General features: G+C 31.0%; 4 protein-coding genes across 7 annotated transcripts; 2 read left to right on the top strand and 2 right to left on the bottom strand.

Annotated features, from left to right (window-relative positions):
* The first annotated feature begins 68 nt into the window (after positions 1-68).
* Positions 69-3,341, top strand: LOC140817490 (short-chain dehydrogenase TIC 32, chloroplastic-like). Its single transcript, XM_073177205.1, has 8 exons — positions 69-404; positions 905-1,136; positions 1,530-1,609; positions 1,725-1,878; positions 1,962-2,040; positions 2,260-2,365; positions 2,569-2,615; positions 2,992-3,341. Exons 1-8 carry the CDS (start codon positions 107-109, stop codon positions 3,148-3,150), a joined length of 1,155 nt encoding a protein of 384 aa, XP_073033306.1. The 5' UTR covers positions 69-106; the 3' UTR covers positions 3,151-3,341.
* A 4,754-nt stretch (positions 3,342-8,095) lies between these two features.
* LOC140816701 (silicon efflux transporter LSI2-like) lies at positions 8,096-11,090 on the bottom strand. 2 transcript variants are annotated; one of them, XM_073176112.1, is made up of 4 exons: positions 10,926-11,090; positions 9,211-10,546; positions 8,949-9,138; positions 8,096-8,615 (listed from the first exon to the last, which is right to left on the bottom strand). In XM_073176112.1, the coding sequence occupies exons 2-4, from the start codon at positions 10,489-10,491 to the stop codon at positions 8,350-8,352; spliced, it is 1,737 nt and encodes a 578-aa protein (XP_073032213.1). In that variant the 5' UTR covers positions 10,492-10,546; positions 10,926-11,090; the 3' UTR covers positions 8,096-8,349. The 2 variants fall into 2 exon arrangements, with proteins under 2 accessions (XP_073032213.1, XP_073032212.1); XM_073176111.1 differs by lacking the exon at positions 10,926-11,090 and having other exon boundaries at positions 9,211-10,888.
* A 1,533-nt stretch (positions 11,091-12,623) lies between these two features.
* LOC140816839 (uncharacterized) lies at positions 12,624-13,678 on the bottom strand. The gene has a single exon (XM_073176321.1). It carries the CDS (start codon positions 13,608-13,610, stop codon positions 12,780-12,782), a length of 831 nt encoding a protein of 276 aa, XP_073032422.1. The 5' UTR covers positions 13,611-13,678; the 3' UTR covers positions 12,624-12,779.
* Positions 13,679-19,378: 5,700 nt separating this feature from the next.
* Positions 19,379-22,126, top strand: LOC140816540 (uncharacterized). Of its 3 annotated transcripts, none has more exons than XM_073175871.1 (5): positions 19,379-19,593; positions 20,804-20,927; positions 21,023-21,451; positions 21,543-21,589; positions 21,672-22,126. In XM_073175871.1, exons 2-5 carry the CDS (start codon positions 20,870-20,872, stop codon positions 21,882-21,884), a joined length of 747 nt encoding a protein of 248 aa, XP_073031972.1. In that variant the 5' UTR covers positions 19,379-19,593; positions 20,804-20,869; the 3' UTR covers positions 21,885-22,126. The 3 variants fall into 3 exon arrangements, with proteins under 3 accessions (XP_073031972.1, XP_073031973.1, XP_073031975.1); XM_073175872.1 differs by having other exon boundaries at positions 20,835-20,927; XM_073175874.1 differs by having other exon boundaries at positions 20,858-20,927.
* The last annotated feature ends 653 nt before the right edge of the window (positions 22,127-22,779 follow it).

Consider the following 22,779-nt stretch of genomic DNA (forward strand, 5'->3'; position numbering starts at 1 on the left):
GAGCAAGCTTGATAGTCAAAGTTATTTTATATTATATTTTCATCAATTTGGTTGAGGTTGTCAAGTTACTTCCTAGTTTAAGATTTTTCTATTTGGAAATCAAAATATGCCACAAATTGCTTACACACGTCTCCCTTCCCCTCTAATCCACGCGTGCAATCCACTTTCTCGGCATTTTTCCACTCATCCAACACATTACTTTATGAACGTCATTTGTTCAAAATTTCACCGGCTGTTTCTGTGTACTCCCATTCCAAATTCGAGAAAGATTGTGAGCGGGAGTGATTTATCTCAGCAAATGTGGCTGTTTAGAAGGAATGGGACATCTGGGTTTTCTTCTTCGTCTACTGCTGAAGAAGTTACCAATGGAATTGATGGGTCCGGGCTCACTGCCATTGTTACAGGTTAAGCATGAGGATGATATCACGGTTTTGATTTTACTGCTTTGAAAGAAGAAAATGTTGGTTTTCCTACTGGTTTCAATTTTTTTTTTTTTTTTTTTTTGGTGATTTAATTGCTATAACTATCTTTCTTTTGTGAAGAAATCGTGGGATGATCAAGTTTAATCACCGAGCATCGTTATAATATCGAAACTTTTCCATTAAAACTTTGGCATTGTGTAATTTTCTAAATTTTTTACTCGATTTTGGATAAGAACAATGCAAAATGAAACTGGTGCGGTCAGTGAGTGCGTCGGGCTAGAACTTGAAAACTTATGATAAGCTTATAAATGAGTCAAAAAATTTAGAAGCTGGATCAGGTTGGACCTACAATTGTCTGGCTTGATTGTTTGGTCTATTTTGTGGATAAAACTTAGAAATAAAATTTAAAATATCTTCTGTAGACTGCCGCCAGCGCCATTCCATCCACTGGTTTTGCTCAAATCCTCTTATTTCACTTGCAGGGGCGTCGAGTGGTATAGGTTCAGAAACTGCTCGAGTTCTTGCATTGCGCGGCGTGCATGTCATAATGGGTGCTAGGAATGTTTCTACTGGAAAACAAGTGAAAGAAGCAATAGTTAACGAAATTCCTGCAGCAAAAGTAGAGGCATTGGAGTTGGATCTCAGTTCAATGGCATCTGTTATAAAATTTGCGTCCGAGTTTACTTCGTCCGGACAGCCACTGAATCTTTTAATGTAAGTAGATCACATTACACACCTATGACTCCTGTCTTCAATTTGTTTTGGTGAATGTTGGGTGTAGAAATATATGCTTTTAGAAGAATCATTCGTCAGATTTGAATTTATATTCTTTGTTTGACAGGGACGATTGTCACTAAATATCTCATTTCTGTAAAACCATGTGTCTTTCTCTATAAAGTTATATCTGATGGTATCATTGTAATTAAAATCTTTAAAACTATTTAACAAATAAGAGCCGGCATTTAGAATATTGAGCCACATAGCTACATATCAAAACAGGGGAGGTTGTTCCCCAGTGTCTGCCATGTTCATTTTTCTGTCAAGCGTAGAATTTTGCATCTAGCATGAAATTTTTCTAAGTATGGATTTTGTATGTTCCGCTGTCAGTAATAATGCAGGAATTATGGCAACACCGTACACGCTATCTAAAGACAATATAGAGTTGCAGTTCGCCACCAATCACCTAGGTATCTAGACCTCTTGTTCAGATGTGTTTTGTGTGCCCATGTGCAAGAATTTTTTTGAATCCAACTATATTAAGTTTCAGGTATTGAAATATTTGAGAACGATTTTTTTTTTCAGGTCACTTTCTTTTGACGAATTTGTTGTTAGACACGATGAAACGAACGGTTGGTGAGACGAAAAGGGAGGGAAGGATAGTGAATGTTTCATCAGAGGCTCACCGATTTTCATATAGAGAGGGAATTCGCTTTGAGAGACTTAATGATCAAGAAGGGTGCACCTAAGTCTTGCCTTTTTAGCAGATTCTTTATGGAAATCGTTATGTTTGAACTTTTAATCTCAATTCTCTGTCTGCAGATACAATAGGTGGCTTGCTTATGGTCAATCTAAACTAGCTAATCTACTGCATGCTAATGAATTGGCCAGACGCTTAAAGGTGATGCCTTTAACATTGGCATGATGGAATAAAATCAAGGGGTGGGACTTATGGCTTTTTGGCTTTAAAACGTTTTAAATAATATTTGAAGAGTTCCCCTGTTTCTTGACTTGATTTAGCACACATTTAAGGCTATTTATCGACCTACATATTTTTTCTGATTTGTATCAAAATATCTGAATGTTCTTGAATTTCTGATCTTTTATAGATCTTGAACAGGAAGATGGTGTTGAAATATCGGTAAATTCAGTTCATCCCGGAGTAGTCACGACTAATCTTTTCCGTCACTTTGGTGTTTGGGGAGGAAACCTTGGCTTATTTGAAGGTAACACCATATTACTCGACTTGACAGTTGACATAATGACTAGATATATGCTCTCCCTTTGGACCTTGGATCCCTTCACATTTCCTTCATTTCGTTTTAGACCAAAAAAAAGAGTGCAACGTGTTTTTGCACAAAATTTATTTGGAATCTGCAAACACTCATCCGTTATCCAACTTACTGTGCAAGAATTTTTCATGATACAGGTTTTCTCGGCACACTTGGTAAATTGCTGTTTAAAAATGTTCAGCAGGTAACATTCTTTTCTAGTTGTAAATTGTAATGCATTAATTCCAAGTCAATTTCATACCCCTAGTCCACGAGCCTTCATAAATGAGGTGATAGACGATATACTTTGCTAATAACTAGCTCGTATTCATACTCATTTCATGAATGAGGCTATAGACCATATACTTCGCTAGTAACTGCTTCGTATTCACTCATTTATTAGACTGATTAAGAAATTGTTAAAATAATTAATTGCACTATCTAATAAAACCAGTCACTCCTCTTTTATAATTCAATGAGTTATCATACCCGATGTCTTTTTACATTGACGTATGCGGCCAACCACTAACCATGTTTTGACGGATTGAAAGTGCAATTCTAACCTTTCATGGTTTATAAAGGGTGCTTCAACCACTTGTTATCTGGCGCTGCATCCACAAATAAAGGGGACGACCGGTGCCTACTTTGCAGACAACAACATGGCCAAAGCAAGTGGGAAAGCTGGAGACACAGATGTGGCAAAGAAACTCTGGGATTTCAGCATGGATTTGATCAAATGATAGTCATGATTCTCCAATCAACCGTGAAAAATTGAAAGTTGGGACTTTTATCTGATTCCCATAGTAGAGTATGGTCTATATTATATCAAAAAATGTACTTGTAATGTCTCTGTAATTGAATACAAAAAATTTTAAATTTCATCACTATGATTGTCTACCCTGTGAAAATGTACCTTTTGTTTGGACAGAAATCGGTGGCATCTAAGATTCCGAGTGATGCCAATTTGGATGTAGATATAAGTATTTTCATGTAGTTTAGTTTGATTTATTTGATTTAGGACAAAAATTAAATGTAATATTTGTTTGAATATTTCAATATACTAGCGCACGTGAATATTAATTATTTAATAAAAATTAAAATTTGTTTTTTAAAAAAATTAATTTGAATCATTTTTTTTATTTATATTGTGTTCATAAAATAAGATTCACAAAACACGCTTTTAGTAAAACACATTTTTTCTATATTTAGTTTAGTGTAAATAGTTCTTTTTCTTCATTTGGATACAATTTTGGAAGCTCATTTCTCGCTGTAAGCCGAACAATAAAACCTCTCCATTTTCTGAGAAAAGTTCTTATGAGTCTTAACATATTGGATTAGTCTTTTGTCATATTAGACGAATAAATTAATTAAGAACTTATATACCTTAATTACTTTCAAAATTATTTTTCAAATTAAAATTCAAGCAATTGATTTTATGTTATATAATAAATTATAATGAGCATAATATATAGAACGAACTGAACTGAAACAAATTTTGAAAATATATATCTAAGCACCACGTATATGTTATAATAATCTAAAAATCAACCAAATTATGGATTTTATAGATACATGAATAATAATTTATATAAGTGAAGCACAGTAAAGACAAATAATTAGCAATTTAAAATATTTGTAACTAACTCATCAAAATATTATCAAACTAATTAAATAATAATATTGATTACAAAATATAATCTATAATATTCAATTTAAATATTATTTAACTTCATACAGAACTTTTTTACCTTTTGCTTTAGAATTATATATCATAAATAAATTAATTTTCATATACATTAGTTCATAAATAATTTTTTTTAAAGTATATAATTCATATTTTTCATCAAGCTATCAATTACAATTATATATATTATGTATTTGTATGTGTTTAGTGATTGTATATTGTTGGGATCAGAAAAGAATTAGATCGGGTGAATAAACTCTTTTAAAAATATATGCTATTAAAATTTGTCTTCAATCGTTTTGAGGCGGTTGAAAGATTTTCTCAAACGATTAGAATATGAACCACGTGAAAAGTATGGAAGACGATTCAATATTTCTAATGATATTTTTAACCGGTTGGAAATTTAAACAACAAGATATAGTTCGAAATGTAAAAACTTGTGAAAAGCAAAGAAACGGGAATTTTATAGATGTTCTGAGAAAAACGCTCATACCCCCTTCTTCCTCTGTAAGAAGGATTCCACTAAAACACTTGTCTGATATATATTTTTTTTTAAAAAAAATTGCTACTAAAATATTTTAATTTTTTATTATAGCTAACTATCTTAATTTTTCTATCAGAATCATATTTTATGCTATTATTAGTATATTAACATTCATGATTATTGATATAAATTATACTAAATAATTTATTAAATTATTTACTTTCAATTCTTAGTTAAAAAATTATAAATATATTATTATTAAATTTCATATTATTATATACTTATCATGTTATTGTATTATTACATATATAATTATTTTTTCTTATATTTTTTTTGTACTACTATGATTTATTACTTAATTAGAAACTACACTAAAATATAATTACAAAATTGCATTAAAATCATAAAATAACATGTAGAAAGAAAATTAAAAGAATAAAATATTTAAAGTTAGTATAAAGATGAAATAATAGAAAATTTACAATGAAAACGTTATTATTCTTTTTACACTTTTATAGGTATAATAGTTAAATATATATTCTTTTAATTTTTAATGATTTTTTTAATTAAAAAATATATTCTTTTAATATTTATTCTAAGAATTATGTAGGAAGAAAATGTTATTTTTATAATGTATTTTTATTATCAAATATCAATTCAATTTTTATGTAACATTATTTTCAAAGTTTCTTATGTTGAAATTTTCTATTAAAAAATAAAAAAAAACACTATTATGATCTTAATGTATTTAATGATTGTGTAGAAAAATTTTTCACGTAATTAATCTAACAACACAAAATTTATGAGAATAGTAGAAAATTTACAATGAAAAACTTTGTTATTCTTTTTACACGTAGTATAATAATTAAATATATATTTTTTTAATATTTTTAATAAAAAAATATATTGAAATATCAAATTTTTTTATTTATTCCACCTAATATATAATTAATTAGTAGCCTAATTATTCCACGTAATATATAATTAATAGTCTGTCAAATGCTAATGAATTATCACTATAATATACATTGATTATAATAATTTATATCATTTCGAGAATAAAATATAACTCCTATATTAATTTTCTCAAATAATCCATCTTTATACTAACTTTAAATATTAATTTATCCTTTTAATTTTCTTTGTACAAATTATTTTATTATTTTAATGCAATTTTGTAATTATGTTTTAGTGTAGTTTCTAATTAAGTAATAAAGAAAAAAATAATTATATATGCAATAGTATAATTACATGATAAGTATATAATAATATAATAATATGAAATTTAATACTAATATATTTTATGTTTATTTAATTAAGAATTGAAAGTAAAGAATTTAATAAATTTTTTAGTAGAGTTTATATCACTAATTAAGAATGTTAATATACTACTAATATCATAAAATATTAATCAGATAGAAAAATTAAGAGAGTTAGCTATAATAAAAATTTCAATATTTTTAGTATATTTTTAAAAAAAGTTATATATCAGACAAAGTCTCTAGTGAAATCATTCCTACAGAGGAAGAAGTGGTGAAGTATGAGTGTTTTTATCCGAACATCCATAAAATTCCCTTGTATTTACTTTTACGAGTTTTTACATTTCAAACTCTATCTTGTTGTTTATATTGCCAACAAGTTGAAAATATCATTAGAAATATTGAACCGTCTTCTACACATTTCACGTGGTTCATATTTCTAACCGTTTGAGAAAATCTTTCAGCCGCCTAAGAATGATTGAAAACAAATTTTAAAAGCAAATATTTTTTAAAGAGATTATCCACCTCATCTAAATTATTTCTTGATCCCAACAATATACAATCACTAAACACATACAAATACATAATATATATATATATATATATATATAAATAATATATATATATATATAATTTGTAATCGATGGCTTAATGAAAAATATAAAGTATATACTTTTTTAAAAATTATTCATTAACTAATGTATATGAAAATTAATTTATTTATGACATATAATTCTAAAACAAAATGTAAAAAAGTTATGTAGGAAGTTAAATAATATTTAAATTGAATATTATATGTTATATTTTATTATCAATATTATTATTTCATTAGTTTTGATAATATTTTATTAAAAAAAGCTATTCTTTTAATATTTTTTTGTAAGATTATGTATGAAGAAAATATTATTTCTCTAAAGTATTTTTATTATCGAATATTTATTCAATTTTTATGTAATATTATTTTCAAAATTTCTTATTTTACAATTTGCTATTAAAGATTTTTTAAATTGCAAAATTATGATAACTGATTTTAGAATTGAAACTAAGAAAAGATTTAGTTTGATTTTGGTTCTACTGTTCTTGATAACCATAATCAGGTTTAGCTTTAGACATTTAATGTATAAATATAAATATTAATCAATCTTAGTTGATATTTTAAATATCACCAAATTTTTGTGTAATTAATTTATAAATTTGTTGTATGTATAATCTTTTTCAAAAGTGCTACTAAAATCTTTACTTTTCTTACTATAGTCAAACTCTCCAAATTTTTATAAGAGCTTCATATTTTATGAGATTATTAACATATTGACATTCTTAATTATTGATATAAATTCTTCTAATAAATTAATTAAACTATTTACTTTCAATTTTTTGTTAAAAAATCCATAAAATATGTTAGTATTGAACTTCATATTATCATATTATTTTATATTTATCATGTTATTCTACTATTGGACATATAGTTAAATTTTTTTATATATCTTCTTATAATACTATAATTTATTTATTATTTAATTAAAAATTACACTAAAATATAATTAAAAAATTATAATAAAATCATTACAAAAAATGTACAGAGAAAATTAAAAGAGTAAAACATTTAAATATGGTATAAAGATCAATTATTCGATAAATTTTCTTAGTGTAGTCAAACTCTCCAAATGTTTCTAAGAGCTTCATATTTTATGAGATTGTTAACATATGGACATTCATAATTATTGATATAAATTCTTCTAATAAATTTATTAAACTATTTACTTTCAATTTTTTGTTTAAAAACCCATAAAATATGTTAATATTAAACTTCACATTATCATATTATTTTATATTTATCATGTTATTCTACTATTGGACATATAGTTAAATTTTTTTATATATATCTTCTTATAATACTATAATTTATTTATTATTTAATTAAAAATTGCACTAAAATATAATTACAAAATTATAATAAAATAAAATCACTAAAAAAATGTATAGAGAAAATTAAAAAATAAAACATTTAAATGTAGTATAAATATCAATTATTTGATAAATTTAATATATGAGTTACATTTTATTATTGAAATAGTATAAATTATTACAATCAATGTATGTTGTAATGACAATTTATTAGCATTTGTTACAACTTTACATATATATTCTTATATGATTTTTTGAATTCATATTAATAAAAAAGACATTTATGTCTTTTCACAATTAGAAAACAAATGAGTGATGCACACTTTTATAAGTTATATATAGATATGATATAATTATGGTAATCGGCTCGATATTACTGATACAGTCGTCATTTATATCGTAATTTTTTACGCAAGTAAAAATCGATAAGGGCATGTGTTAATATAACAAATTTAAGGGGAAAGTATTTCATGATTCAGATGGTATAAGACAAAAGAACTTATGAACTCTCCCAAGAACTTAGACTTGTGTATACTCTTGACCATGGCAAGTTTTTGGTGGCATCTTGCATAAAATATCCTCAATCTTAGACTTGGAAAAAAGAGTGTCACCCTCTGATGAGAATCAAACCAATCGCGGTAACTACAATCGTAGAAGGAAATCCGAATTTGAGATGTTTCCAGAATGATAAATTGTAGCTGCAGTGTAGAGCACGACGTGCCTGCTCGCAGACGATCAAGTTTGCAGCTGAGCCCAACAGCGACATATTCCCGGCGACAGTACTCACCCAGGATAAGATAAGCCACGCTTTCTTCTCACTTGCAGGTGATATCGCCGCTGCTGATGCTGCCACACGAGCTCCGAGTAGTAGCACTAAGTACAACCAGAGCGTGCAACGTTAGATATATCGATATTGTTAAGGAGACCCAGAAATTGTATACAAATTATAGAACAAGGCTGCATACTAAGCTTTGACACGAGCCGAGGGCTACACTAGAATTGTACTTGATTAGCTAATACTCGAATCAAGTTGTTCGACTTGAAAAGCTCTTTTTAAAATGTTGAAAAGAACTTTCTTGGACTTTGATTTTCATAGGATCGGCCAAAAAAGGGTTATATAAGAATACTAGAGGCGTAATAACAAATGTAAATAGTGTTGAAAATCTTTAAAAAAAAAAAAGCATTCGAGTTCAACTTTTGACATACCTGTCGGAACATTGGAAGCAACATTTGAGAGCACAACAATAACAACTGCTAAGATAGCAGTTCCCCCTACGCTATCTATTTTTGCATATGGCTCCATGAACTCCCACAAACTACTCGGAATGCCTGTCTTATTGAACCCATCGACGGTAATAAACATTCCACAGAAAAATATCAAGAGCGAATATGATACCTGCATGTCAAATATGTCGAAATGTCAACGACATAAAAAAGTTTGAGAATACTTTTAAGAAATGAATATCACCTTTTCTAAACTAGGCCTGGCGTCTTTGAAATCAAGAACGATAAGAGCGAGTGCAGCGGTAATTGCAGTCCACGACATGTTTAGCCCCAATAACAGAGCCACGAGCATTCCTAAAGTAACAAGATAAACACATGCTTTCCATAAGATTCTTTTCCATTTCTTGGAAAATCCAAGTCCTCCTTCTGTGAATGACCCAAAATTTTCGAACTCAACCCCAGAAGATGAGGGACCCCTTTTTGATAGTATAGGCCCGAAGTTTGTAGTTTCTTTTGAAGCATCTGAATTTCTAACTGATTCAACTCCCGTATTTAGGACCTTATGAATCTCACTCTCAGTTAAATACCCTCGGTTTCTAAGCTTCTCGGTGTTATCTATATGAACATTAACATTAGGAGAGTTGTGAATGCTATCATTCTCGGGCATGTTCCCACGATGATTGAGTTTCGACTCATGGCCATTGACGTTCACAGGGCTGTGAATATTTGTTAGACAATCGACGTTCACAGGGCTGTGGATACCCATGGAGTCTAAAATAGAGCTCAAATCTTGGGACTTCAGTGACGCGATATGTGACATTGTAGCAGGTGAAAATCGATGGAAACTCACATCGTCTTCTCCAACAACTTCCACCGAAGCATCTTCTTCATCTTTTTGATCCGATAGCAACTTCCAGTACATACACAAAAGCATCAAAGCATTGATCACAACTCCCACGAGCATCGCGGGGAGAACTCCGAACAAAAACTTTCCAAAACTGATCTTACTTTGAACAGCTATAACTAAGTTTTGAGGATTGCCTATCGGAGTTGCTGATGACCCAATATTTGCACTTGAGGCCAGGGCTAACAGAAAAGGATGAGGAGGGAGATTGTGTTGCCTCGCGATTTTCAACACGAATTCCGTCAAAACAACACAAGACGTATCGTTGGTGAATAGGGCACTTGAAACAGCGGATATCAAGCAAATTCGGCAAAGCAAGTCCTTCGCTCCCTTGCTTCTCCAAGATAGTAACTTGCCCAAATATTTGAATATATCGGCTCGTTCCAGATAAGCACTAACAACCATTGTCCCAAAAAGAAGACCGAGGATAGGCAGATCAATAGCAGCAAATGCTTGGTCTGGAGTTATGACTTGGAAAAGTACCATAAGCATAGCGCCAAGGAGAGAACCTGCAGTCCTTCCGATGGGCATGAATGGGACGGCCGGAAAAACGGCCAAGACCCAGAATATGCAGAACGCGATTGAGCCAAGAACCACTTTTACAGTTGGAGCAATAGCCATGTTTAACACTTAGCAATTTCAGAATATTTACATCCAAGATTCATATCTGTTTCACCTGAATTCACATGAAAATCAACCATCTGAAATAGAGAATAATTTGAATACATGAACTTGGAGTGGAGGATTCAGTGTTGAGTTCTTGACATAGCACATTTCATGAGAAATCAAAGCTATTATACCACGAAATAATTCAATGTAAGAACAAGAAAAATGGGAACAAATTCTCAAGAAAACTAAATCTAAGCCTGATAATCAATCGAAATCCCAATAGTTTCAGTACTCTGAAAGTAAAACACGTGCCCATTAATCATCTATCGACAAATAACCTCAAATCAAAACAAGATAAGATTTTGATGAAACAGATTAACCGCAACAGGGATAAGATGAATACAAACGCTCAGAATCAAGAAAATGTTAAAGAAATCTTAAATTACCTGCACGTGAAAAGAGAGCACATTTGTGAAAAAGATTAGTTAGTCACTTGCCATAATTTATTTCTCATGACTTCAATCGTTTCTTTTAACATTGGATAGAAATTGATTCGTCTGTATACGGGGACAACATTTTCTAGACACTTCCTAGAACATGCGATGGATTCACGTTGCTCGGGCATGTCAAGATGAAATCTTGTATTTATATCTACTCATTTATTATTATTATTATTATTATTATTATTATATAAAATAAACCTGTTATCCCAGATTCACTAGTAATTACAGATCTGTAGTTGCCCATGCACACTAAAATCCATGGTATATATAGCTAGATAAATAATTGATCAGATATAATAACGAAGAGTAGGTCTCTTGTGAGACGGTCTCACGAATCTTTATCTGTGAGACGGGTCAAACCAACCGATAATACTCTTAGTATAAAAAGTAATATTTTTTCATGGATGATCCAAATAAGAGATCTGTCTCACAAACTACGACACGTGAGATCGTCTCACACAAGTTTTTGTCAATAATGAATTCAATTATGTATATCATGCACAATGTATCTAACTTAGATACAGCATAAACTTAATTCATAAACAAAATTAAAATCAGATTTAATATTATTTTTTTTCTGATTTTAATTTCAAGATCGAATCTAAAAGATAAAACCGAGAGCTGATGGTTGACATATTTTAATTTACTGGCAGATTAAAAAACAAAACTTATATCATGATATTATGTATATCATGCACAATGTATCTGATAATAGTTTACATGTTAACAATCATCAAAATCTAGAATCATGCTCAAATTTACAAGGGTAAATCAAGTTGATCATTTGTATGTGTGTGTGTATTAATATAAAACATTAAAAACATGAAAAATATTTCATTCTAAAAATATTCCATTCTAATATTGATAGATATTTAGATATATTATTATTGGAATATATTTCATCACAAAAGTTATCATTTTTTCAGCATATTTGACGATTGCTTTCCATACCCTTTTTTTTTTAAAAAAAAAAAATTAACTTATGGGTTTTTTTTAAAGCAGCCAATTATAAAACTTAGTTATATAATTTATTTTTTAAAATAATATATTGAAATAATTTTTAAGGCACAATATGTAGGAGAAAAGTCAAGAGCATATGTAATAATTTGATGTTAAGTAAATAATTTATTCATATTCTGATATGTCAGTTGCCCATTTTGTATATGTCCCGCAAAATAAACAAAAGGTCGCCTTTCAATTTATTGATCTCAAAACATTTCAAATGAAACAGGTCAGCTGAAAGCAATTTGCAGATTTTCAAACAAGGCATCAACATTTTCTTATTTATTCAAAATGATATTAAAGCCAGGAGTTGACTAGCTTTCGTTTGGTCCCTATATTTGTAGGCCACCATTTATTTCAAATAATATGTTATATTAAATAAAAAAGCACTCTGATTTTAAGTATTGGCAAATCAGAAATTATGTACATATATTTTACGTGATGGCTTGAAACATCCACCAAAATGACAAATGAAATGGCTTGTACAATTTTGACTCCAACTTCAATTTTTGTTGCATTCTTCCTTGTCATCTTATTACATTCTGCGATTCAATCCCCGAAAATGCAATCTTTCACCATGTTAAATTCATTCACAAAAATCATTTTTTTTATTTTGTTAATCAATCTTTGAGAATCTGATTATTGTTGAAAAAGAAAATACCCCTTTATAAAAGTAAGGGATGGATTCTAAAAATGATTTAAAAACACAAGGGATTATTTTGAAATTCAAATCAAACACAACAAATGCATAAAGATCGTCGAAATTAAAATGAGATTTCCATTTCCAATACGTTCCTAGTAATCATCCCCTTCGTCACCTAAATCATCCTCCACTCGATCTGCCACGTCGTCAGCAATATTGTCCTCCAACGCATCAAAGCCCTCCGCCAGCGCGACTCCACCTAGCACCCCCGCCACGGCGCCCACAGCCAAGCCTGTTCCCATCCCCCCAAACTTGCTCTGTTTCTCCTCCACAGGAGGTGACTGCCCGTAATAACTACCCTGCCCGTAACCTCCCGGCTGCCCGTAATATGACTGTCCATAACCCGCAGGCTGTCCATAGCTCGGCTGCCCGTAACCCGGGTATCCTGGCTGTGAACCATAAGCGGGTGGCGCACTGTATGGATTTCCATACGGTGGTGGGGGTGTGTAGTCCCTCGACCCAGGCGGAGGCACACCGTACGGCGGCGCGTGGTAAGGATCCTGTGCCGCACGGTATCGCGGTTCGCGTACGCTGACTTTGATCTCAACCTTGCCATGTGGCCTGCCGGATGGGCGCACCAGCTCGAGCTTCCGATCGGCGAGGGCTCCCAACCCGACATCATCCACAACGTCGCGGAGGGGAAGCTTGGCGGAGCCGATGAGAGGTTTGGTGTCCTCATCGGCGTCGGCGTGGACGATGTCTATGTAGAGGGTGGTCTCCTCTATGGGGGAGTCGAAGGGGATGGTGAGCTTCTGATCCCAGTAGGGGGAGGTGTCGCCTTCTTCGTCGACGTGGGAGGAGCACTTGTTCTTGGAGTCGATCCAGACGACGGCGTATGGCTTGAGCTTGCCGTGTCGCCAACTGATATTCTTGAGGTCCTTGGCGGAAGTGAGGGTGACTTCAACCTCGTACCGTGACGCCATTTTCGATATATTAATTGATTAATTTTTTTTATAAGAAAATATATTACGTAACTTGGTTGGGGCATCAGAGAAGAAGTGAGATTGGGTCATTTATAGGGCGGAGTGACTTTTGTTTGGGCTTGATATTTGAATTTATTACTGATATGCCATCCAGACTTTTTTCACCCTTATCGGCTACACGGTGAAAGTACAATGAAAAAACATCCATTATAAATTATTGAAGTTAAAAAAAATGAGTAAGGGTAAATTGGGTATATAAACGATGAGAAATGAGATTTTAGGGAGTGGTTATGGAGAGAGGACTTTTCAGAGTTAGAAATCTCTGCTGCTCTTCAATAAATATTAATCTAATACAAAATGATTACCTATAATGTTATTGGTCTTGTACACACGAGACGAATCAACTAAATTCATATACAATCGAGTCGAATATTTATTTCATAAAATTATTCAATAAAACATATTGACAATAGTTTTTGTAATTTAAATTAAAATTGAGAACTAAAAACTTTTTTTATGTCAAATAAGACTTTATATTATAGGCCGTTGAAAATAGAAGAGAAATAATACAAAAAATAAAATAAAAATTGTACACATACATTTAAATAAAAAATAAATAAAATAAGGTTGGTCATGAATAAAATATTGAGGAATTGGAAAATTTAAGTATAAAGAATATTCTTATCTTAACGCGGGCTTCACACGGGATGCTTTTGCAGTCAATGTCATTTAGTTCTCAAATTTCCAGGCCACACCCACATGGAAAAGCCGTGGAATTTAAAAAGAATGGCATGCAAAATCTAAAATATAAATAAATATAGAATATCGAATCAAAATAATATCTATTCCGATAAAAACTTGTATGAAACGGTCTCACGGATCGTATTTGTGAGACGGATCTCTTATTTGGATAATCCATAAAAAATTATTGTTTTTTATGCTAAGAGTATTGCTTTTTATTGTGAATATGAGTAGGGTTGACTCGTCTCACATATTATGATCCGTGAGACTGTCTCATATAAGACTCACTCAATCATTCCACTAAAACTAGTAGGACAATGACTGCATTTTTACACCGAAAATCTAAAATAGATTATTTATACTTAAAAAAGGTTTTCCCGTGGAAAAATGTTGGATCAAATTTGCGAACAAGAATAATCGTCATTTTCTCAATGATTCGGTGTGAAAACGAGCGTGGCCCTCCCACATGGCGCATTTTACATTATATTGGTGGAGTGTGAACGACATACATAATGAAGCATTGAATCGCCATTCATCATCAATTTTTCGACTCTTAGCGGAGTGAGAAGAGATTTATATTTGTCAGACAAGTCGACTCGATCTATATTCATGATGACAGTATTTTTATTGGTATAATATTATTCATCAGCTAGGTCATATTGAAAATCGTCTAAAAAAATTGATCAATGAGACAATCTCAGCACAAGAGTTTTAGTCCATTTAATCATCACATTATATACGTTGCAAAAAAATTTTATGAACCCAAAAATAAAAGGAGGAATAAATATAATCTATAGATGTATAATGTCCCATTTGCGATTTAATTTCTAACTCAAATGAGCGTAACTATGTATACAATAATAACTACGTTAGAAGACAAAAAAATATTTAATTCTATAATTATCCTTCGTATCGACTAAAAAAACTATATAAACAAAACTTCGATTTAAAATTGAACAACACTTCTGAATCAAAAACAATTTCGTATTAATTGTTTAGTATTATTTGAACAAACTTAAAAAATTAATATAGTTATCATTAATTTTGTTGGAAGTATACTACGGTGTTTTTAATTTGCTATTTTTGAAACTTGTATTATTCCATTTTATTATTATGAAATGAAAGATTAGGACATAAAAATTATAAAATAATATTTGAAGTCGTGAGTGTGCGTGGGCCTCAAATTCTTAGTAAGGCCAATATTTTCAGCAAAGATAATAAAAGCCCATATAAATTTAGTAAAACTTCTTGTAAATCAATACTATGAAATAAGAAACAATTTTTTTTTTTTTTTTTATCACATTCAAATGGTCACTCGATTTTGAACACATTTATTTTGGTGTAACCTAACATGTATACATCTAAAATTATGTATATTTATCGACAATATTATTTTATCTAATGATGTATTTTTAAAAAAAATATAATTTATACAGAGAATCAACGAGACGATCGTCACCGCCACGTAAAGTGTTTTCCCCCACAGTGATGACCGTCGTGGAGCAAGAAATGAATACAAACATCGCCCCACTGGTGGCGTCTCCTTGGGGTGGATGGCATCGAACCATTACAGTCGCATATGCTTGGTATTAAAATAAATTATATTTTCTTCGATCGGTTTATTAATGTTTTCATTAACGAGAAGAAGCATAACTAACAAAAAAATTCAATAAATTGCCAAATTTATCTCGTCTTTTCTTGATCCTCGTTCACGTATATTACAGCAAGCAACATAATGAAATTTTGTAATAAAGGAGAGGACATTATTTTTATATTCAATTAAGATTATCGCTATGAATTTTAATCAGAATTAGGTAATATTTGATAAATTAAGTGATTATAATATTAATTATTCACGGGAATAATTTTTTTAGAATCATGATCAAATATCCCATAAGCTTTTGGATTTTAATTCAATGATGCAAAATCAAACCGAGAATATGTGAGACCCCGAGACTAAAATAGCTTTGATGACATTTTGGTAAATAAGTTGAAAAATATTCAATTTATTTTGATGGCATTTTCGTAGATAAGTTGAAAAATAATTAATTAATTTTAAGGGCAAAATGGTAAATAGTGATATATCTTTTTCATATGAAGCCCAAATGAATTGAAATTTAGATATGATGTAGAAAACTCAAAGATAGAGAAGAAGGGATAAACCGATGTTAAAATGTTAAATAGTATATATTATATTATATTATTATTAATATAATATAATATAATATTAAAAAAAAAAAAAAAAAAAAGGACAAGATAAACTTACGTGAGAATGAAAGTTCATTCTTTCATTTTTCTCAGCAGAGTCGAACGAGAGGGATAGGAGAGAAATAAGATTTTCAATTTCTCTTTTCGATCGTGCGATTTATATGTTTATCAAATCGACGAACCGATTTCAGATCTGGAATCGTTGACACGAGGTCTTCGATTTGAGGTATAAATTTTATATTTTTTGTGATATTTGAAATTCGTCGATTTTTGGATTAAATCCGATAAATCGTTAAATCATACAGAAGTTGAAGATTGTTGAATAATGTATGATTTTAACGAAGAAGAGATGATTATAGTGATGTTATTTTGAATTATTCTTAATTTATTATAATTATGGAATTTTAATTGTTGGATTGAGATTGAAGAATTATGGGTCGGTTATATATGCGGTAGAATAAGGGACAAGAAACTAAGTTTTGAAGTCGGAATTGAATTATGATATGATTTTGATTTGATATGAATTTTTGAAGTTTCAAATGATATTTGAAACTCATATTAATGATTTTGGAGTATGTTATTGATTGGAGTGAGTATGTTATTGATGTGGATAAAGTATTATACCGATATCTTCAGGCTACATCAACTGGAACGAAGAATTGAGGTATGTTGCGACCGGGTAACATACGATATATGATTGGATTGATTTGATTGGATTGGATTGAAATACGTGTCTATGTGCCTAATTGATGATTTGATGTGGCATACATGACATTGAGATTGGAGTGTCGATGTATAAATAAATGTTTTGTTAACACACATCATTTTATGCATACATCGATACATGACATGCACGTTGAGCTATGATCCTTGGATACCCTGATATGATTTGATTGGACTCCGGGGATTGTGAACACAATCGCTATGCCGGTATTATATGACCCGTAAAGCATAGACAATTGTGGCCCCATATGATTGGATATGAGATGTGGGATTGATGGCGCTTCGTCGACGCTATCATATGTGTATTCCCATATCGGCCGGTGTGCCAGCTCGAGCATTGATTTGATTTGATAGCGATTCGATTGATTCTGACATGTGCTCAGTAGATGGGCATTTGACCCTATACCTCCACGACATACATGCATTGCATACCATATATCATTGTTTAGATACTTGTGGTATATATTGTGGTTGTTCCATACGGAGCTTTGCTCACCCCCAAGAGGGGCTGTTGTTGTCTTTGTGTGTGGACAATGGCAGATACTCCAGGATATCAGGAGACCGGAGAGGGTACTTCTGGTGGGAGCCACAGCTTGGGCTGAGGTTTTATGTTTATGTCTGATTCCCAGTATATATGTATATGTATCTATATACCGAGGCATGTCTCGAGGATATGAGATGTTTGTATGTGATTGATTACGTGTGGGCGTGTTTATGATTTGAATTTAGATATTATTTTTAGTATTTAAATATCAGAAGAGATATTTTGGGCTCATTGTAAAGAAATTTTAAATCCGTTTTCCGCTGTGATTAATTAAACCCTAATCAGATTGCATTGTAATAACGATTAGGAGTTAAGGGCCCCACAGAATATGAGTTTAAAAACATACAAAACTGATTTTTTAAGCAATTAAATGGGAATTCAATTATGCTAAGGAATGCAAAGCGTCAGCCAAGCTAACTGTGTCTGTTGAATTTTTACTGAGAAATATAAAGGTGTCATTGCTTTACATCACAAGTTTTCCCAAAGCTAGCAACCAAATAATGACGGTGAATTTTACATGGTTTGTAGCTTTTTTGATAATAAATTCGAGAAGATGTTTTAATTTTACAAAAAGACAAAAATTTGCGTGATAACTGATACGGTCTCACGGGTCGTATTTTATGAGACATATATCTTATTTAGTCATCCATGAAAAAATAGTATTTTTTATTGTGAATATCGGTAGGGTTGACTCGTTTCGCAGATAAAGATATGTGAAACCGTCTCACAAGAGACATACTATTTACAAAACTTTAACAAATCTCTTCACCTATTTGAGAAGAAAAGTTGAATTATTTATTAGTTTAGCGAGTTTTTACTTGATGTCGAACACTATGGGAATGATTTATTTTATTTTGCCAATATAATTAGTAATTAATGTTATTTTAATTTTATCCGGCAATTTATATCGACCATCGACATATATGTATTTCATATATATACCTTTTTTTTTTACCCAAAAATCAGTCATTTTTATATCTTATTAAAATTCCAATCAGCTAATTTTTATATAAATTTTACTCTACATAATTACTTATAGCAATGAATCCATTTTGTTCAAATTTTATATATAGTACTTCCTCTAAATTTAATACATTTAATCAAGACATTATACATCATATCATAAAAAAATAAGAAAGTTATTTTTAATTTAATTATGATCAATATTTTTAAAAAAAGTTAATTATTGATTAATAATATTAAAATGTATATCTCCTGGTGAGGCATACGAGTGACTTGATATACTAGGCCTTAGGAAAATGCACATGACCACATGATTTTTAGACTTAATTATAGTAAACTCATTTTTCAACAAAAAATTCAATTTACATTTATATAAAAAAATTTAAGATGGCAAGTAAACGTATTTAATTTGTTAAAACAAACCATTTAAAATTTTGATTAATTTAATTTACTTCACTGTTATTAAATAATATTCATGCTAAATAATTCAAATCACATTGTACATTACTAACATTAAAATATTTATATGATATAGAGTATTTTATTGGAATATAATTTAATTGATTAAGGAAAAAGATAAATCCAATTCTGTAATTATTGGGTGAGAACGGCCTATTTCTGTAATTTCGCCCTTACAAATATGACCGTTATGGCACTCCGGCCCCTTTATATTCGTAGAACGCCAAAGTGCCAGAATTCATTCAAGATTTCAAGCCCTTGAAAATTGAGAAGATTCGGGTGAAGAAATTATATTTAGTTTAATCCTCTGAAATAAGTGAGAATCTGAAAATCTGAGAAGCTACCGTGAGTTTTCTTCTCCATCTTCTTGTTTTATTGGAAATTTTCGTGAGAAAAAGTCGGATGATGACCTGAACGTTTCTTGAGGTGATATCTATCTTTGTAAATTGATGTTAAATTTCTTATCCTTAGCATGCGAATTATTTAAAGCCTTCTAATTTGAGTGTTCGTATTTTGTTCAACTTTTGATTTGGAAGAATTCTTGCCAATATTGGAAGTTTAATTGAGTACATTGGGATAAATTTGGAGCAGTTGATAACCAATAATCTAAACTTCCCCAAGTTTTTTAGTCTGATGGTTCATTGGATTATTCCCCAAATTTTAGGGTTTTAGTTGGGTTGTGTGTTTCTGGTTTCCATTGTTCTGACCATGAGCTATTTTGGAGTCCTGTGTGTTTGGGTTTCATTATTTTTGATAATTATTTTTTCTTTTTCAATCGAGTGCTTTCAAAGTGATTTTGATCATACATGCTTAAAGGGTGAAGAAGGATCTCGGAGGATGTTGCTTTTTATGAATTATTGATATTGGAGTTATGAAATGGATCATATATTCCATGCGTTTTCCATATTTCATGAATAAAGCAGTTGATAAATCCCAGATAACTTAAGAATACAGCAGGTATATTTTGTATTTAATTTAAGCAATCACAGTATTGTACGCTAATGAACTAATAGATATACTAAAAGATAGACAGTAGTTATGGCTAATTTTGGAGGGGAAGAGGATTATTGCTGCAAATTTGTGGTTTGTTACTACCATTTCAAAACTTTTTTCCAGTTGACGGATATAACTTATATGAATTTTGATGAAGTTAATTCAATACAGTCTTATTCAAGTGTATCGAATCATTAAAATTCAAATAGATTATGATGCAAATTTCTCAATTATTGACAAACTGGTACTGCCCTGGTGAGGAGTTCATAGAATCTTCCGCTAAAAAAATTTCTTTGGTTTTTCTTTTCTGATTGTGTTGGTTGCCTTCAGAAGTTATTAAACCATGAATCAATGATTTTTTACTATGCTTCTGGTATAAAGGGGTAAATGTAGAAAAATGTATTGTAGTTCTTAATTGTCCTTTTAGACATTTAAAAACTTTTACATTCTTTTACCTCTCCCATGGAAGTAGATATTGAATCTGTGTAATAAATTCCTCAGACAATTTTACTGGTGTTTTCTGTGTGTAAACATTCTCATACCTTGATTTTTTGCATGGCAGTATTAGCCAGACTGCTCTGAATATTTTTCAGATCGTGGTTGCAATTTGTTACAGGAACAAAAATCTATGGCAACCCCAGCTCATTTCCTGATGCAAGATCAAAATTTAAATATTCTCCACAATGGTAAATTTACTCATATCCTAACATAAATTTTTATCAAATATTCTGTTAATATGCGTGGAGTTTTAATGCTTTGATTTTTCTCTTGGAGACTCTAGGTGGAAAGACTGATGTACCCAAGGCAGATAAGAAAGGAAGGATCAGTGGTCGGAAAGCTCTGAATGACATATCGAATTCAAGAAAACCATCTGTATTTCAGTCAAACAAAACAGACAATTTTACAAATGCTGCTTCCACTGGGAAAGATCTATGTGCTGCTTCTACTGCTACCACCAAAAAAAGGGGAAAAACAACCGAGAAAGGAGAAGATGGTGACAGGATAGCGCTTGGCGACATTACAAACTCAGTTAAGAGACCTTTACAATATGTGCCAACGACAGGTGGGAAGTTAAGCGCTGTTGCAGAAAAAAAAGTACCCATCTCTATAGTACAAGATCGATTTCATCACAATCATCAAGAGTGCATCAAAGCACAAACGAAAATCATGGATTTGGGCTTCTTTATGAAGTCAGTTGGACTTGATAATGGTATTGCCAATCAACTTTAAAAATCAATATATTCATTTTCGTTTTTGTAACTATGCCCCAGAACCGAATCCTCATTTCTTGGTATTCTCAGATTTTCTCGTGAGGCCATCTGCTGTGGTAAAGTCACCACCAAAGAAGGTCGGTTCCTTCACATTCTGTCATTCATTTACAAAGTTATGAACGTTGAAATTTTAGATGTTATTATTCAATTATGATTCAGCCCGAGGAACTGGTTAGGAATTTGATCATGGAAGAGATGATCGAGCAGCCCTCTAATGACCAAGTTCTAAAATTCTGGAAAACAGAGACTTCTGGCAACTTGTCACCTGCTTGCCGATCACCAGAGTCACCAAAGCTGCCATACATGAACTGGGGGGAAGAAAGGTTTTCTGATCTCATGGCAATTGATTCACCTAAGCTGATGCATCCTTGATGGTAAATTGGTAATATGAACTGGTGGCAGTAGCTTGTGAGGTTCTGCCTTGCTGGTGTGCCGAGGGGTGTTTGGTCAATTAATTGTGACCACCCCGCTTTGCAGATTGGCTTTACGATTTTTGACAGAAGTGTACTGAGACAGCCAGAAGCTCGTTGTTTTCTGCTAACTCATTTGTTTATAATGCAATTCCAACTTTAAAAACGGCTGTTTGGTGCAGTTGTGGACGTTTTCTTCCTTGATATTTTCGATTAATCTGGTTAGTGTATTTCGCCTCAAATCAAAGTAGATAGATAAATAGTATAGTCACTTTTGTTTTTAGTCAAATTGATGAGTGATTTGTTTTTAATGTAATTATTATGTTTCAGAAAAAAATATTCTCACATTATTCATTAAAAAATTTAGAACTTTTGCTTCCCAATAAATCCGAAATTTAATTTTGAAGTTTATTTTTGAAATAAAAATATGGTAGAAAATTGGTTTTTTTTGTTTATTGTTGTAAAAATAGATACTTAGCTCGGCTCATGTGAGGTTTATAGCAAATATCCCTTTTAGTTTGTTTTTATTGTGATATGTTTGGGTGTTGAAATAAACATCAAATGGAGTTTAATTGGTTCTAAACTTTTAATGATTTTTGTGGAGTTTAAAAAAATATAGAGATATTCAATCTAGACTTTTATTTATTTCATAAAAATTTAATTATACATTCAATGTAAATTTTTGTATAGTTTTAAAAAATCATGTGATATTCAAACTTGATTTTTAAAACTCTATGAAAGTCTAGATTCAAAATGTCAATAAAATTTTAATTACTCAATGAAATTTTATTAAATATAAGAATTAAAGCATAAGATACAACTATAAAATGTCAAAAAATGTTTTTGATCCACCCTAA

Source organism: Primulina eburnea, chromosome 16 (genome assembly GCF_022965805.1).
Source record: "Primulina eburnea isolate SZY01 chromosome 16, ASM2296580v1, whole genome shotgun sequence".
Lineage (NCBI taxonomy): Eukaryota > Viridiplantae > Streptophyta > Magnoliopsida > Lamiales > Gesneriaceae > Primulina > Primulina eburnea.